The 19,065-nt window shown below is 39.7% G+C and overlaps 1 protein-coding gene across 3 annotated transcripts in view; it reads left to right on the top strand.

The window, feature by feature from the left end:
- Positions 1–19,065, top strand: part of MTUS1 (microtubule associated scaffold protein 1) — a 139,561-nt gene that overhangs the window by 48,494 nt on the left and 72,002 nt on the right. For 2 of the 3 annotated variants that reach the window (XM_064149055.1, XM_064149052.1), the window contains exons 3-5: positions 2,237–2,432; positions 13,872–14,048; positions 18,285–18,416. In XM_064149055.1, the coding sequence (XP_064005125.1) occupies positions 2,237–2,432; positions 13,872–14,048; positions 18,285–18,416 (505 nt within the window). Of the gene's footprint in view, positions 1–2,236; positions 2,433–13,871; positions 14,049–15,369; positions 15,575–18,284; positions 18,417–19,065 lie in introns of those variants that run through there. The other variant, XM_064149056.1, reaches the window with a different exon arrangement.

A 19,065-nucleotide genomic window follows, 5' to 3' on the forward strand; every position in this document is an offset into this window, starting at 1 on the left:
CTTTTTCCTTGTACGCATGGTTGAATGTTTTGTGTGTTTGGAAATGGAGATTCTGAGTGGCAGAGCACTTGAATGAAAATTGTGGAATGGATTTTGTGTCTATAAGTATAACCGCAGTGTTGATTTCTGAGGTGAAGTCTCTCCCCCATGAAGAGAATGGAGAAATAACCATTTTACAAACTGATTGCACTTGGCTTCATGGTGGAATTTAGTGTCTTCAGCCTTCACATGGCTTGATGGTGTAAACCATTTTTTGGTCAAGTCATTTTAATATGATGCAGTTAGTTGGCTTTCCGATAAAAGCAAACAATTCTTAGCTTAGTCAAACTGATTAAAATCGCATAGCATAACTCAGTGAAGTTTTTCTACATACATCTTTTAATAGGTGTTTTTTTATCAAGGTAATTCTAGTGGTGCTATAACTTTGAATAGGCTTTCCAGGTAAACTGCTGTTTTCAGTATTTTTATGTTCTTTTGAAGCATGCTGTAGAACTAAATTACACTTCAAAAATTACCTAGAGCAATGCTGTGCATCTATTAATATTCAAGTCACACAAAACCTGAAGACCAACAAGTTGGTCAAGTGTTTTATTTTTAACATCTTAATTTAACTGTTAAGTCAGTTTTGATTAATTTGGGATTTTATTTATTTGAAGTAGAACCAGGACTCATTAGAGTTAGTTAAGAGTAGCCAGGAAAGATTTCTCAGGCAGAGGGCATATACCTGGTTTGGGCAGTTGGCCAGCTGGAAGGTGCAAACTTCCTGTCCGGGAGGTATGCCTAAGCTCGTTGGTTGGGAAATACTTTTAGATGACTCAGCTGCCTGTCAGGAGAAACGTGCTGCTTTCAAATACTCCTGAAGGAAGGTTAAAAAGAAAAGGAATTGTGGGAAAAGAAGACAAGAGCTTCTGGGTTGGATTGATTAGGATCTCAGGAAGCACGGTAGGGACACAGAGTTGGAGTCTTGATGCTGTATGGAGTCCCTGCCCTGCTGTTCTTCTAATGTGGGTTCAACAACTTAGATTAAATTGGTGAGAAAAAGACAGCAGCTGTTACTAATAAAACTGGCATTGTCTTAAGTTTTTGTCAGGCTTTACTGATTTACCAGAAATACTCCAGTGAAGTTCAGTGTACAGAAGAGTCTGCTTCAGGTGAAACAGAACATTGTAGAAGACATTTATATTAATCATGCAATTTATTAGAGTAAATATTTTAGCTTGAAAATATAAATGAACATAAAAGCCAAAATGTTCTGTTTCAGTTGTGAAATATGCCAGAAGAGTTTGACTTCAGTCCATCCTTTTAGTGCTGCAAACCTTTGTGACATTAGTTACGCTGTTGGCATGTGGAAAAATCAATAGAGAAAGTTCTATAAAACATGCAGAGCACCAATCAGCTGAACTAAACTTAGTCCGTGGTCTTCTGGAAAGCACAGGTTAACATCAGAAAATGAGGATGAGAATTGGAGTCAAAAGTAGAATGTGTATTAATATGACCAAATTGCTGCATATGAGCTTGACTCAGAAAAGCTTGTGAAGAGCTGTATATTCTTATGAATTTACATTTATTGTCTGAATTTTGCAGCAGGAGTGATCATAAACTAGTGCTTATGTAAGCTGGAGCAGGAAATCTTTATGAAACATAAACAGACAAGTGCCACATATGAAGCAGTTAGTTTCAACCTCTCCTGAGTGCATTCGTGAGCTTCTCTTGGTCTATGGCACCTGAGTGTGAAAGATTTTTAACCTGCTTCTGTCTTGTAACATAAATACTCCTAAATCAAGAAACTTATTTTGAAGTCTGTGATGTTTCAGGTAGTACAGGACAATTGACTTCTTAGTGCATCAGCTTGTGTAGTTGGTTGGTAACGACTTCATCTTGAGATTAGATGCAGTCATGTAATTGAATGACTTAATTAGAGTTTGGAGAGGAAGAGGAAGAAATTTTGATGTAAAATGACCCCTGTAACCTCTTTAGTATGTTTGTCATTACCAGTGCTTAGCTTCAAACTAATAGTTCTGTGTTGCTGAAGGCTATTTAGGAGATGATTCTTGAAGTTCTGAAGTGCAGATGTGGACAATGAGACAGTGAACATCTAAGCATATGCCTTACATGTATGCTCAGTATTGCATTACTGAGGCTGGAAAGGGAGATCTTCAGCTTCTCACAGTAGTGGTGTGTGAGGTTTTGTTTTGATTTTGTCTTTTATTTTTTCTTATTAAAAACAACCCCACAGATGCCTTCTGTGAAAGCTTGGACAACACAAGGAAAAAGCTCACCAAAGAAAGGTCTAATCACACTACAGAGTGTATCAGCTTCTAAGGTGAAAACAATGCCATCTGCATTGCCCTTGAAGAGAGGATGTGACCCTAAAACTATCAGCACGCCCAAAGCACCTTCTCACAAAGGAGCTGTTTCATCATCAAGCTCTGGTAAGAGAGTTTTTCACTGGAATGCTACTACTTAACCGATTTCTTAATTATGAAATATCTTATTTAGTGTACTTTCTGAGAGAACTTTTAGGATGTTATAAACCTGTGGTTTTGGTGCTGATTCTATCTAAATAGCAAATTGCTAGTGCTGTGCGGGGTTAGAGGAAAGGACAGGTTATACCTCAATTGTAAAACCTTATCTTGTATGATATATAAGTAGGAAAGTGTGGTGCTATTGGATGAAATAACAATTAAATATAATTTATAGTTACATCATTTCATAGAATTGAAGATGTGAAGAGAAAATACAGAGATCAGGTACCATGCATTTACAATAAGCAACTGAATGCTATCCCAATGGGCATGAGCCCTTATTTCAGGATTTAACATATTTTGTTCAACCTAATTTTAGTACTCCCTATACTTTCTAGAGAGAAGAGAACATAAAGGAGAGACTGCTCCTTTGGCTGCTAATTAAGTCAGACTGATTAATACCAAGGGCAAGGTGGGGACAAATCTCACAGCTGATCTGTAGGCTGCTGTTCAGATCTGGTGACTGGAAGAAGCTGCATTCAGTAAAAGCATTGTTAGTGTTTCTTGTAGGTTATGTGCTTTTTTAAAACCATGTGTGGCAGTAATAGGTAATAGCAAAGGTAGCCTGGCTATAAATGGCTGCATGCAATACACTGTAATTTGGAAAGTGTGCACACCCAACTATACCCTGTACAACCTGTTCTTTTTTTTAAACCCACTCAATCTAGGATTATAAACCAGTCCAAAATACTCCTTTTAATTACATATAGGTAGCAAAGCATGATAAAAATCTGTATCTCTAGTCTTTTATGGGATGCATCCCTCAAAGTGGGTATAGACCGCTCTCTGACTTGAGCCTTACTAATGTGAGGGGCTTGCTCAGTGAACTAGGTATCACATAGCAGTGATCAGAGCATGGGAGTACAGGGTGGGAGAAGCAAGGAAGGGGAAAGGTAGGAGTTACTTGGTATGGCACCAAAGCCCTGCTGTATGATGTGACCACAGCTTTCAGACAAAACCCTATCTACTGCTGCTTACCCTGGCCTTCTAAAAAGCTATTAAAATAAAGCTGTATATGAACTTAGTGTGGCCAAGTGACAGTCCGTAAACCAAAGCCAGTTACCTGCTTTAGGTAAAACTTTCCTGTAGGGAATACCTTTTTCATACAGTTAAGTCATTGGAATGCTAGTATTAAACTTGTGCCTTGATATACTTTCAGCAGCACAGGAAAATAACTCAGTAGTTGCACAGTTGTTTGAAGTGAGGATTTCTCCAGACCACAGACAGACTAGCTAAATCCAGGATGGAAGAGCACTTCTGAAGTTTGTGTAGTCCAGCCCCTCACTTGCCTCAAACTGGGTCAGCAATAAATTCAGACTAGGTTATTGAGGAATTTGTCAAGCCAAGTCTTAAAAATGTCCACATCCTGATTCTTAACTAGTTGCTGGCTGTGTTTATATTGCTGGGCTCAAAGACAAATCAGTGTAGTGAGTCCATTAAATGCACTGAATGAGAGATGTTATGTTATAGCTGTGTGATGCCTCTCATCTCTACGATGAGAAAGGGAAGCAGCCCATCTGTCACAAATGTATTTTTCCCAGAGAAATCAAGAGCTTGTGAGCAGCAGATTTTTAAGTGTGAAGCAGGAATCTCCCCTAAAACCGAGAAATAAAATAAATGTACAGCTTAAATTTTCAGAGGTTATGCATTAATTCAGTAGGAAGCATGGCTTCAAAGGAGAACCCCTCATATGGTACCAAAAACGGGAGAACAAAAGAAGAAAGCTCATAACAGGCTTTTTTGAGACTATTTGCAGAGCATGTTAAGCTATGCATAAAGTTATTTTCAAAAAGTTGCCAATTGCCATTCTCCAGTTCTGGTGTATCTTGGCTGAATTAGAAATCACTCTAAAAGGTGAGCCCAACTTGATTGTGTGGCCAAGTAACTTGTGAAATGGCAAAGCTGTATTACGTAGAATGGCTTAGGTTGGATGGGACCTTAGAGATTATCTACTCCAACCTCCCTGCAGGGATGAACATCAACTAGATTCAGCTGCTCAAAATCTCATCCAGCCTGGCCTTGAACACCCCAAGGGAGAAATCTTCCACAACCTCTCTGGGCAACCTATTCTGGAGTCTTGCCACCCTTGTACTGAATAACTTACTAAGATCCAGTCTAAACCTGCTCTCCTTCAGCTTAAAACTATTCCCCTTTGTCCTCTTGTTAGGCAGACTTGTGTAAGTCCTTCACCCGTTTTCCTGCAGCATCCCTTCAGGTATTGAAAGGCAGCTTTAAGGTCAGCTCAGAATCTTCTCTAGGATGAACAATCCCAGAGCCCTCAGCATAGTAGTTTTCCGTGTTGCTGGGTGGCAAGTAGCATACCTCTGTTATTTTTCCACTGGTGAAAATGTTTATTAGCATTCAAGACACAGAGTAAGGTGTTTGACTTAGCTGTTTTTTACTGGAAGGCATGTGTAATTTTGGAGCCCTCATTCAGGGCTTTGAACCAGTCCTGAAATGAAAACAACTCCTGGTTTTTGTTCCTGGCAAACGTGTACAGCCTTCTAATTGAATGTACATAACCACTGTGGAGGAGTAATAGGTGAGGTATTATGGCTTGAGAACAGCCAGTGTCTTCTCTGTCATTTGAAAGGAGTTGGAGAGTGATTGAAGAAACTAAAGGAGCTCTGGTGGTCCCATGGAACATCACTCCAAGTTCCTCAACTGTCAGCCTGCTCCAACAACTGCATGTTAACGACTGGTGCAACTGTACCAAAGCACTGTGACTGTCTGAGTCACAGGAAATGGTATGATTTGTGTTAGGACAACATAAAATAGATATCTAAATTATTTACTTCAGATCTTAAAATGTGAATGTCCACCACTGCCTTTTTTGTTAACTTCTATTGCTGTCTACAACCTACCTGAAAGTATGTGAAGAAAAAGATCTTCATCTGCAAGTGAGATTCCTGATATTATAGAATCATAGAATCAGTCAGGGTTGGAAGTTCCAACATCTCTGCCATTGGCATGTACATCCTACCCTAGAGCAGGCTGGCCAGAGCCTCATCCAGCCTGGCCTTAAACACCTCCAGGGATGTGGCCTCAACCACCTCCCTGGGCAACCCATTCCAGGCTCTCACCATTCTCATGCTGAAGAACTTCCTCCTCACATCCACTCTGAATCTCCCCACCTCCAGCTTCACTCCATTCCCCTTAGTCCTATCACTCCCTGATATCCTAAAAAGTCTCTTCCCAGCTTTTTTGTAGGCCCCCTTCAGATTCTGGAAGGTCACTGGGAGCCTCCTCGTCTTCAGACTGAACAGCCCCAACTCTTTGAGTCTATCCTCATAGGATAGGTGCTCCAGCCCTCTGAGCATCCTTGTGGCCTTTCTCCAGAGGTGCTCCCAGCATCTGCACATCCCTCTTGTAATAGTGGCTCCAGAACTGGATGCAGTACTCCAGGTGAGGTCTCACTCAATCAGAGTAGAGGGGGAGAATCACCTCCCTCGACCTGCTTGCCACACTTCTCCTGATGCAGCCCAGGATCTGGCTGGCCCTCTGGGCTGCAAGTGCACACTGCTGGCTCCTATTGAGCTTCTTGCCCACCAGCACCCCCAAGTCTCTCTCCTCAGGGCTGCTCTCCAGCCAGTCACTGCCCAGACTGTAGTTGTGCTTGGATTGCCTCGACCCAGATGCAGGACCTTGCATTTGGTCTTGTTGAACCTCATGAGGTTGGCTTGTGCCCACCCCTCCAGCCTGTCCAGGTCCCTCTGGAGGGCATCCCTTCCCTCCAGCATGTCTGCTGCACCACACAGCTTGGTGTCGTCAACAAACTTGCTGAGAGTGTATGCAATGCCTCTGTCCATGTCACTGACAAAGATATGCTAATGCTTGACCTATAATTCCAGCTTTAAAATTATACCAATCCTTTAATTTCCCACTATATAACACTTGATACAGTTATTGACTTAGCAATGAGAGCTCTATCAAGCCTTATATGTAACTGAAACAATTGAGGGTGTGAAAGCAAAAAAATGTTGTTTGTCTACTTCTATTAAAGACTTCCAGAAATTAATGGGAGCTATGCAAATCACCTTTGTGACCAAAATGTCTTTCTTTGATAGATATTTTTGAAGTTTTGGGTACCAGTTTGTCTGATTCAATTCAGTGATATCTAGTTAGCAGTGTTTTGACTCTGTGCTTTACTTGCATTTTCCATGAGTCTGGTCCAGTGGTACTCACTCTTTCTTTTGCTAGTGCTTTGAAGGCTTCTAAGTAGAGTGGTAAAAACTTGAGTGTGAGTTCTGTGTTACTTTTAAAGGTTTTGAACAAGTGAGACCTTTTCATGTTGAAAACTTGACGATACTGAAGAGCTTTTTCTGGTGTTCTTCAACTAGCTGAAACATAGGAAAAATTAGTCCCTGTATACTACAGGAAATATGTTTAATTGTACTAGACCACAGGAGGTTTACTGTTACTTCGAAATGTTGATTTGCTTGTTACTTGATTGCAAAATTCCTTCATTTGAATTTTGGCTTGATTTTACACTTAAATGTTTAATTCAGAGAGGCTTCCAAAATTAAAACCAAAACAGGCCATGACAAATGAAGGCTGTGAGCATTATTGTGTGGTGTTGCTGCTTACTGCACAAAGAGGCTTTTCAGATGGAAAATTGAAACAAACTGGGTTTAATGGGTTTTCATACAGCTGGAAACATGCATGCACTTGATAATTCAGGACTTTTTGGTATAGCCTTTCACAATACTAGTGAAGCAGAACCAAAGCAATTTAGTTGCTGTAAGCATTCCCAGAATCCTTGAGTATCTGTTCTGACACTGAACTGGGAGGTAAACCAAACATGGTTACTGCAAATCATTTTCCAGCTTGTATCATCCCTGCTATCTACCATGTGACTCTAAAACTGGATTGACATGCTGCCAAGAGGAAACCAGAATGTTTTAGAAGACAAACATCTATCTTTCATGGTCTCAAACAGTCAGCACATTTCTCAAGATGCTGGATTAGAGAGGTATCCATATACTTGAACAGCTCTGAAAGGCATCAGAGTTTACAAGTACAGTTTAAAATTTGGTTTCAACCAGTCTTTTTTAATGCCTTTTTTTCTCTTCTCACTTTGCAGAACAGACAGCTTTTTATGACTGCTAATAGCAGGTTCCTCATGCTAACTCATTCAGAATCATTACATTTCCTTAAGAGTCCAGATTACTTGATCCTTTTTCCCCTTTCTTTAGTACGTACACAGAGCTTCATTATAGTAATTCAATTTTGTGTTAAAAGTGAACATAAAGCTTTCATATTCCCCTTCAGAGGGGTAGGAAAGATGAAACCAGTATGTGTGTCTCCATGGAGCATGAGGTTCCTAATATATATCCATGTGCCCCATGTTGACCTTTAAGTCTCTTTCCTAGGTGTTGGTCACTGAGGTATGGAATGGTCAATTTACAATCTGAAGTCAGAAATGAGGCATAAAATAATCCGAATTCAGCTCAGTCAGTTTGCTTTTAGTCATATATACTAGTAGACAAATGTGGTATAACTTTGGCATCAGCTCTTTAGTTACTTTCTTTTAACAAGGAGCTCTTGCTGTGGGATTAGTACTGCTTGTATATTGCAAGTCTTACCTAAGTTTCACCATAAAAAGCAACTGTTTGGAATAGACGCTTCCTATTTAGTTTTAAAGTCAAACTGACCATGAGAAATGACCACAAGTAAAAGGGGTTTTGTGTTTGAGGTAATACAGGATCTGTTAAAAAGAATGATTTAAAAGCACATTGTTTCATCTCTGGTGTGGCATTCTTGGGTGTGATCCTCTGGGTTTTTTGGGCATGGACAGAAGTGGAAATTGAAGGTGGATTTCACTGATCTTTGTTTTGTATTTCGAATAGTCTACTGACTTATATATTCCAAAAGGGAGCTTTTCTTACTGACAGCATTGTTTCTGATGCCATCAATGACCATACTTAGGGAATTTCACATATGTTCCCAAACTTTTACAGGTGATTTGTGATTAGCCACATGGATGTTTTAATGTGTTATACCAACAGCAAGAAGCATGATCATACCTGCAGCAGCTGATACTAACCTCTGATATCCCAGTGCTGTTAGAAATGTGGATGTACCTGTAAGAACATTATTCTTTAGGGATGAGGTGTGCACCACTTCCCTGAAGGGGAATTTCTTGGTACCTAGTCATTTACTTGCAAGGACATGCTGGTGTGTCTTCAAATTACTCTTCACCTGTACTTGTTAGTTCTGAATTGTCTGAGGGCAGAGGTGTAAAGGAGGAGAGATATGGGGATTACTCTGGGAGTTTTGCTAAAGTGAGGTTCCTTCTTCATGCAAGCAATACATAAACTCCTGGAACAGAGAATATAAAACATATATGGGTAATACAGGTATAAAATCTGCAAACTCAAAACATTCCCAGTGCATGGTATGAAAAGATGAACAAGAATTGCATGTGGTTGTTGGTTTTCTTTTACTTCAGCTTTCCTTGTAGTATGTTGATTAAAGTTTTCAGCCCACTACTCCTAAATGGACAGAAGTTTCCAATATCTCTATTCAAGACAGCAATTGGAGTTTAAGTCAGGATGCAAAATGCTTATGACCATCTCCTGACAAAAGTGGAGTAGTCAAGCTTTGCCACCACTGTGCCTCTGCCCTGGGAAACTGTTGTGGAAGTACCTGCTGTCTGGAGACTGCTCTGCCTGAGGTTGTAGGACATGGCAGCATGGTTCAGTTATGGTCTCTCATGGGACTGCTCTACTTGAGCCTACAGAAGTTAAAGCCTAAAATGGAGCCAATATAGCAGGCAACATGATGGCAAACAATACCGGTGATGGGAGAAGAGGCATGAGTTTGGATTTGAGGCTGGGGAGGGAAGACCCATTTCTAGAGTCTGGAGAGATCACATGCAGGGAGCTCAGCCTGAGGGAAGATGAGGAAGAGTGAAGTCTCTCTGACTGTGGAAGGGTTTACACTGGAGGAAATGGGCCATGTTTCAAATCTGGGCCAAATAGGAAGGGGGAAAGCAAACTTCAACAGTAGAGCCACCTGAATGTTGTTCTCCCTCTCCCCATAACTGACACCCCCACCCCTGTCACTCTTGACAATGGGAGCATTTGAGAGAAGGAAAAGGGTTTGGTGGTTAACTACTAATATAATGGTCTCATAGATCAGCATTCTAGTCAGAGAGTATCAAGTTGCAAGAGGAGGAACACATGAGTACCTACCTGCGTGGCTGCTGGCAGCCTAGTTGTATTTTTGACACTATCTTGCTCCTGGTTTCTTGATACCTGTGCCAAAAAAGGAACACATTCTGAAGCATTGGATGTGAACAGGAAAAATACCACGGAATTCTGCACCAGGTGGCGAATTGGCTCTTGCCTTCATATGTAAAGTGTTCTCTGATCAGCTGCTATGCCTCAAAAAAACCTCTTATAAATATTTCAAGACCTAGCAGTAACTTCACCTTCTCTGTGTTTAGCATTGGAGGCATTACAAACAGCATAACATAGCTCTGTTCTACCTTCTCAGTAATTTTGGTAGTAATCTGAAACTTGAAAGGGGAGAGATAACTATAAAGAGATTAACTGTAGGTCTTTGGTATAACTATGAAATATGCTGTAACAATTCCTTCTTTGAAAGAATGCTGATATATGTATAGCATAATTTATGTAACTGATAATTTCCTATTTGAGGAGCTTGTGACTGTCAGAAACATGTTAGCAGTGCTGCTGTGGTACAGGGCTCGAAACAACCATAAAGGCTCTTTATGTTAAGATCAGTCTGCTGGGAACAACACCAAAGTCCAGTTTGTCTTTCCATTATTTACTTGTTCCAATATTTAAAAGTGGCATATTTTGTTAAAGATTTACTCCCCTCACTTCATAAAGACCTTGTACTGTAGACTTAGACTGGGCTTTTATCATTGTGCTTAATTGCTTTGGTGGGTTTGTGTTTTTTGGTGTTGTTGTTGTTGGGTTTTTTGTTGTTTTGTTGTTGTTTTTTTTTTTTAAGCTAAGAAGTTTTGCTCTATTAAAATAGACCCCTCTGGATTTTTAAACTTCTAGAAAAAATGAGAAAAGCATAAGACAAAAATCCAAACCTTGATGTATTCACAAGCTAAGGCAATGCAAGGCCAGATCAACTACCGCTGTTAACTTCAGGCTTAAATAAAAACAGCAACAACAAAAAGCATCCTTCCCAAGGCTTCTTTAGCACCTAGTCTGCCCTAAGTGTCTTTTTGGGAAAGACTTAAAACCATTTATTTCCAAATGTGGTGTAACTCTGTAAATATGAGTTGCTGTGTGCTCAGTTCTAGATGTGAAATGTGTTGAGATGGAGGAGGACACAATCTCAGAACCATTGAATACACATTCAACTTTACACTCTGCTTGATGTCAACAAAGTCCCAAAGTTCACCAGTACAACCAGATGTTTATTCTCTTAGTTTCTCAGGCTCCAGTAGCATTTAAAGGAAGCCTTTATTTCTTCTTGGCAGTAATGACCTGCATGAGGAGATGATCGAGTAAGGATATGAAATTTTACTTCACAGCTTCTTGAAAAATGAGCTTGGGGTTTTTTGCTTATTTCCATTCCAGTACAAGAGAACTTTGAAGTACCATGATGATTGTGTGTGGAGGCTTTATTTTTTCTAGAGAATCGCCAACTCATTACCTCATTGTAGAGGAATATGATATTTCTAATATTCCACATCAGTGACCAGATTCAATAACTGATGAAAGCCTGCTACTCTGATGCTATTGCTTGTTGGTTTTCTTTGATCGTGGTTTGCTTAATATCCTGCTTTTGTGCTTATTTCCAAACCTTGTCTTCCTGCTTATGTCTTCAAAACCTTTGCATTTAATTCTGTGTGACTCTCTTCTTAGGGAATGGTATTGAAAGAAATACTCTTTGACAACGTTGGTGTTAGTTGAATTTACACCTCGAATAGCTGCTAATGATCTTGTCTCCTAACTTAAGTTCTCCCTTAAGCTGGGCTTCCAAAAAATGTGTTAGAGTGCTTGACTAATTACTTTAATAGAAGCCTTATAGCAAAGCACTGAGCAGTGCAGAACAACTATGAAAAGAGTAAAGGTCATCTGTTTGACCCGTGTATGAAACTGCACATCCCAGGGTTCGCAGTTCTTACTGAATGGGTTTGAATTGACAGCTGATTTAGAGCACTGCCATGTTCCAGTGTCTGCAGGCAGGCAGACTGGCTGTAGATAATGTAGAGGGAACATGCTGTATTAGAAGAGACTGAGTATTTTCACACACTTCCTCTTAAATTAAAATCACTGTGAAGAAAGCAGGATTTGGATGAACAACTGCAGCACAAAAGCAATCGAGTATGCTACCCTTAAACAAAATGCAGGTGATGAGCTGCATGTGGTTCTCTAACTGCCTTTTGGAAGGTAAACCTTGAACTTACTGTGTCATGCAAACCTAACATGCAGTGTTTGTACAGTAGCCCTTTCTTGGCTTTTTTTGTTTTCTGTTTGTGTTTGGCAGGGTGGGGTTTGTTTGATCCTTTAACCTAGTTTTTGTGAGAGGCTACTTAGAAAAAGGAATTTCTGACTGGTCTGGATTACTTTTTTTTAGTATGTTAATCCATTAATGAAACAAGGCTTAGGAAACGACATGGGAAGTTTTATAAAGCTGCCAGATTTGCTGTATGAACTTCACATGGGACAGGCTCTATTTTTGGAAAATTTTTGGTGTTAAATGCAGAAGTTATTTCAGATGTGTTGCCTGGGGTGCTGAGTTTCAGAGGCACTTTCAGTAAGTCTGAGCTTGTAGTTGATGGTGTTCTTATAGTACCACAAAGGCAAATTCTGGATGCTCTTTAGTGCGTTGGATATATTCAAATGTCCTTTACAGTAGCTTATAAAAACTTCTAAGGTATGGCTCATAATTTTGTCTTGGAGACATAACACTAGGCTACAATAAAACAGTTCTGCATGGCATTGCCAAACAAGTAGTAAACGTGCATCTCTAAAGAGACACCTGACCAAGTATGTTTAATGGTTCATTGAAGCCTGTGTGTTACATTCAGTGAATAGTATTATATAGAACACTAATGCACGTTTAGGATGTGTTGTGTGTACTGATTGTCTTTAATGAGTTGAGATGAAGGAAACAGCTTGGATGTGCATTCCTTTTACTAGTGCTGTTGCTGGTTTTGTGTGCTTGATAAAGGATGTTTTGAGATGTTACCTAATCCTATCACACCACCTACTGTTGAAAAGCAAACATTGAGCATAAATGTTTTTCCTGCTTAAATCTTAGTGTAATCCCCTGAATGTCTTACTTTGGCCTTACTACAAATTCGTGGGTTGTTGGTGTTTAAGAGTGGAGGTCTTGCAGCAAAACTGATGTTGAGCAAAGTGGAGTTGCTAGCTAATTTTGTTGTGTTTCAGGTGTTTCTTATATGGCTTAAGCAACATTAAAGTGTGGTTTGTAGTGACAAGAATAAAGGGAGGGGAATTCACTTGAAATAGAAACCTGATTGATCTGGGTTGACTCTGGGACTGTGTAGTCCAAGTAAGATAAACTGTCTGTCAGACTCAAAAGTGGCAGTGACATCAGAAGTTCAGATGCTTTTTTACAAACATACTTTGTTGTATTACAAAAGCAACTGCACTTTCTGTGAGTAGTACAAGAGTGAAGTCCCACCTGAAGGTGGCACACCTGTTTCCTATATAGATTCCATTAGCTATTGTGCGTTTGTATTCAACCTCAGGTGAAAGCAGTTAATGCAGAAATGTCTGCACCAGCTGGCCATTAAGAACGTGGTTCCAGGGAGTGCTGTTTAACCAGTTCTGCAGAGCTAGCCAGTTTTCAGTGTGTTATGCAAATGCAACAGAGTTTTGTACTCTAGTGCTGCCTTTGTCCTTGGAAGGATAACTATCTTCCAGAGTGCTCTGTCAAATGGAGACCGTGAAGGAGAAATCTCTCTTTTGGAGGCAGGATCAAATGAAAGGATCTTTCTTGGATTATCTGTGAGCTGAAGGTTTTGTGGCTTTAGGGGATTGCCAGTACAGCGAACCATAATACAGAGGTAGGAGAATGCAGGAAAGGTGTCGTGCATGTAAATGTCTGCCTTGAAGGCCAGTCTGTAAAGCTCTTCAATTGTTCCTGAGGTCAATATGCAGGTAAAGCAGGATTTCTTAAATCCTGGGAACTGTTTTTTTTTTTCTGAGTTCACGGCAGTTTTTTTACCATGTTGATGTATGAGGTAGGTTAAGCCTTTTTATGTGTGTAAATCTTTTTTTCACTTGCAGGCAAATCTGTAGAAGCAGCAATTGTTTAAGCTTCTTTCTAACTTCTTTCGTTCTTATCTCTCCCTCCCTTTTCCCCCTCAATTGACAATTATAGGATCTTCAGCAAGAGAGAAGCATGCCTCCATGAAAACTTCTGCAACCTCCTGTGCTAACTTCAGTAAACCACTCGCCAAATCCCAAGTGCCTATTAAAAGATCAGTGTTTGAGAGAACACCTAGCATCTCATCAGTCAGCAGTACTCAGAGTGAACGAAGTCTTTTCAGCAGTAACTGTAAGTATTCACAGTGGTTATGGGTTTTAACAGCTAGCCAGCACCAACTGCTTGTTGGGGGAAAAAACCCACTAATCCCCTTTCTGTCCAGCAAAAACGTGTACTGCTTATTTTTAGTTCGGGGTATTACTCTTTTTGCCTCAGTTTACAACTTTCCCTCTTAAGACATGTCACCTAAAGGAGCTTTGAGCCTCAGATTTTGAGTAGAGGTTTCAGTACAGCTTTCCTTCTGTCCTGAAACATTAGAACACCAGCATGTCGTCTTGAGAAGTTTTCTTGTGTCTGTATATAGTGTAATCAGGAGTGAGTCTGAAGGGTGGGAATGGACTACCTCCCGTATTACTTGGAACAGGGTTTTGCTGTTTAGCACCCTTATTTTTTAAACTAGATTATATCTGCCTTCAGGGTTTAAAGGCAAAATGTGTAGGTAGAATCAAAAAGCAGGTAAGTGAAACTGCTTTTAGAAGGGTAAACTTTGCACGGGTAAATATGTATAATTGCTAAAGTGACTGTAAACGTTAGTGGATGACATGAAACAAATTTGTCTCGATTGAAACTTGAGACAAAAAAATAATAGAGCTTACTTTTGTTTTGGAGCTCTACAAAGGGTCTGTACCAGCAGCTGTAGGAGATCTAGGGGCAAAAATATGACAACTCACGGTCAGACACATTAGTATTCCCCGCTATACTTACTCAAATCTTCTGTTAGTATCACTTCATCTGTTGTATGTTGGAGGCTGGGCAGAGGCCTTGCCTTTGTGCCAGATGTCATTTAAATCTATCTTCAATAGCCTGAGAAAGAGCTGCGATTCAACACCCTCTGTAGTTTACGTATGCGCATATGCATACATATTCAAATGCATTTCCCCTTTGCTCTTTTTCTGGTTTCCCTCTAGTGCCTTCGTTAAAAACCCCTGAGACCTAGCATGCTTCTCAAAGGAATAAGAGCATGTGTAGTAATAAAATGTGCAGTGCCCGGTCCTATGTAATCAGGTTGGTTTGGTTACTGTGACAGCCATGTTGACTTGTGCTGTTCAGGTTTAGGACTGTGTCTGGAATTCCTAGGCAGCTTTGTCCTCTCTTCATTTTACTGCTGCCTTCAACAAAGGGAAGGGTCGTCGCTTCCTAACAAAGACGTGTATTCAGATTAAGTATCCGAACAGATGACTCCTTATTTAGCCTGATTTGCTAGCTGATTAGATCTGTTTTGTCCACTGCCTTGAAGCTTACAATTTTTTTCCACTCTGATTCACGAAGAGCAAGCAAGAGCAATATGAGAGGTTGAACATGGCTGCAGTCTCTTTGGCTTTAAACTTGCTTTGATCTTTTTGTTTAAATGACTATACCAGGAGGACTCCGCAGTTGCACAGAAACTCATTTTTCTCCTGTTATTTTCATCAATTCTACACTAACACCACCGACTGACACGGGAAGCCACTATGATATTACCTTACTGACACTGCTGGTAGTGGGATCTTACAGCTTTTGCATTTTTCCTTTGTTAGCCACGTTTACTGGGAAGAGAAGTAGGTTGTGTTCTTTTTGATTGCTATTTTAAAGCATGTGTTTTATTTTGTGGAGGTTGGTAAATGTATGCAGTGTTTTGAGTTGCTGGTTTTCTGTGAGGTGATTTTAATTTCTTACACTTGATGAGAATGATTTATGTATGATGGTCAGGTTTTGTGAGTATAATGAATTTAGGTTGCATAGAATTGATGTGTTAGTGAAGTTTTTATGACTGGAGCAAATTCAAACGAACTACTGAATTTACCTTGTTCTAATACAGTGCTGTTCTTGTTTTTCCTTGCACTTAGTCTCCTATACAATGATGCCAGGTAAAATTAAATATCTGTTTGTAAACCTAAAAGGTTTTATTAGGTTGGTGGGACACACAAGGATCAAGATGAGAGGCTTATTCTCTGAATGTCATGAAATTTATGACAACCTATTGTAATCCTGTCAGCAGCATTAAATTGACAGTCGGTTGGCTTGTTTTACTAAAGGAGTTTGCCTTCTGTTATCAGAGGGGAAAAAATACAGAAGCCTGTTTCTTCTGCTGTGTCAGCTCAGCCCTTTGTTACAGGATGGCTTTGGGTCGGTAATTTCTTCTGGCAGCGTTGTGGGGGCAGGGGGGTGTCTAATGAGCACTCAAGTTTTGCGATTCTTTCTTCTGAAAAGACTTACTATTTTGAGAAGTTTGGAAATCAGGGAGTTTTTGAAATGCTGTTGTTTATAAAAGCACGTTTTATGTGCAAGCTGTCAGCTTGAGCATTGAAAAATTGAATTTCTAACAGTAATCCTCAATTTTGGTGCCAAGCTGAAAATACTAATGCTGGAATACTAAAACTCTGAACAAAACCCCAACTCAGAATTTATTTATAATAATTGCATACAAAGAAAATAGCTTCAGAAGTTGTGTAACTGATTTCTGCACAGGCAGTGCTTCACTAAAATTCTTTCAATGAGTTTTTCAGCCCTGAAGAGCTTAACTGGGGTGAGATCACTTTATACATTTGTTTGCCTTTCATCAAGATTGCAGTAGCTACTTCTAATTCTACGAATAACCATCTTTGAACTGTATAGTGATCAAACTTGGCACGTTGTCCCTGTTTTTTTGTTTTATTGCATTCAGCCTAAGTAGCTGAAGCCTGAGAGCTTCCAGTAGGATAAAGCAGTACCCGGACTAGTTCTGGAGCAGAAGTGTGCACTTAGTAAAGTGTTACTTGCATGCCATGCTTCTGATTTAGTAGAAAGTAGCACAGCAACTTGTAGATAGCTGCTTGGGTTGAACTCTGATCAAGAGTCCTTAATTTAGTGATGTACAGGCAAGGTTAATGTCTGCTTCAGGCTTCATGATTTCCTAGAACAAATTGGTGTAAATCATCTGATGTTGATCATAGTCAGGTTTCTGCAGGATAACTTTGCTATGGCTGTGTTATGCAAGTTGTTCTGCAAGTTGCTCCTCAGTTTTTTGCAGATACATAGCTTTTGTGCTTTTACAGATACCCTGACTTGAGTTTAAAAAAACACAACCTGAAGTGGAGGACTTCACTTGAATGTGTTTCTAAAAGGCAAAGCAATTCTATCCCTCTTTCTGTGATTAAATACTTATGGATTAGTGGCCAAAAGCATCTTTTTGAAGCAGTTAATATAAATGGTTTATACTAGCACATTTAATTGAACTATCCTTTGATTAACAATTTGTTAGTTTTTATTAAATGTAAGACAATCAGCCTTATTAAAACACTGATTTGAAGCAAGCTTGACACCTCTCTAGTTTTTGTTTTGATGACTAGAAGGGGGGAAAAAAAAAGTGAGTGTGACAACTATTCCACCATGCTTAATTTTTGCTTGTCTCTGGTAAACACTATGTAAATTTCTTACTTATTTAGAGTATTAGTGTACCTATTTATTTTTTTTTTTGGTACCTGAACCAAAATGTGCTCAATATATGCTTACTCTAGGAGTGTTTCCCCCAGATTTCAACAGAATGTTTCTTTTTACAATCAATGTCAGCTTAATAAATGTAAGCTATGAAATGGAGCAAATTGTTTTCTGTAGCAGTTGCCCTGTTAAGTCGAAATGACGTTTGCATTTGAGACTGCAATTGGTTATTGCCCTGCCTTTCCCATGTTGGGTGTGCTTCCTTTTGCAGGCAGTGTTTTGCTGTGTGATTTCAGCTCCCTTGGGTTGGAGAGGCAGTCTGCAATCACTGAGGTTACCTTTGTGAACACACTATAGGAACCTTTCTTAGAATTTGTTTTGTACCTGGTGAATACAGTTGAGCTCACTTCTCTTTTTTTAGTAGGATAGAGGAGATGCCAAGTCTGCTGGGGAGGCCTGTCCTGTATAATAGTGCACTTAGCCCAATTGAGGCAGAACAGAGAAAGGTGTTGCATGAAGAAGTCTTTGTGTACAGATGATGCTTTTATTTGCTTATGCTGACTTGTGTTCTGTATTTGTTTTGTACAGCTAGCTCAGACTTGTAGTTTACCCATCTCAAATACACTTCTTTGTATACATATTCCTCTTATGCATACATCAAAGCTGTATGTCTAATTTTGAGAAGTGTTAAAGTTAGTCTGTACTGAAGGTGTCACAGGCGATCATGATATTTTTGTCTCAACTTGTGTTTCTCTTAACTTTAGTCTCCAGTAAGCCAGACTTGGTTTAGAACTTCATTTCCCCTATACTAGATATTGTCTAGAGCAAGTTCTTTGTTGTTCTGTTTTGCAGCTGCAGGTGCCACCATCATCAAGAACGGAGCATGTCCTTCAAAACCAACCTGCCAGAATGGTACTTCAGAATCCATCCCTCTGAAAGCAGTACCAAGATCTAGATTACTTTCACTGAAGTCAACTCCAAAAGGTATATAGGTCTGTAGACAGTGAAATTTTAGTTGCTACTGTTATGTTACCTTACACTTTGTAGGTGACTATCTCCTGAAACAGAGTTTATTAAATAGTGGTCTGGGAAAACAGTCTGAGGAAGTAAAATCACATCAGTGGTCCTTTAAGTTTTGTAAGGTTTCTTAGGAAAGCTAAAATGTGTTTTGTCATAATTGACTGGGATATTTCAGTACAGGGCCTACATTTGCTTTGCTATGTGGCAAGTGTCATTGCATGGGGCTTACATTACTTTAAGAAGCATTCTTTTCTGTCACAAAGCTCAGGTGCAGCCTCTGGTTCTGACAGTAATCTGTGGGGTAGACTTACCCTGAATTTATTCTGAGAGTATGGTTGTCCTCATCATCATGCAGGCTTTGCATTACCTTTGCTTTGCTCAAGACAGAGGAGACCTTGGGAGATGGGGACATATATATTTTTTCAAGTGAGGTGTTACTAGATGAAGTATCTTCTTTCATAGATGAGTGACATTGTCCCATATTTCCAAGAAACAGTTTAGCTCTTCATGCTGTTTTTTTCTCAATAATTTTCTGGACTGAAGTGGAAGCAGGGGTTTGCTCTAACTTGTAAAGCAGACAGGGCAATGGTACTATTTCATCTATATAGTGTTT

Source organism: Pogoniulus pusillus, chromosome 9, assembly GCF_015220805.1.
Source record: "Pogoniulus pusillus isolate bPogPus1 chromosome 9, bPogPus1.pri, whole genome shotgun sequence".
Taxonomy (NCBI): Eukaryota; Metazoa; Chordata; class Aves; order Piciformes; family Lybiidae; genus Pogoniulus; species Pogoniulus pusillus.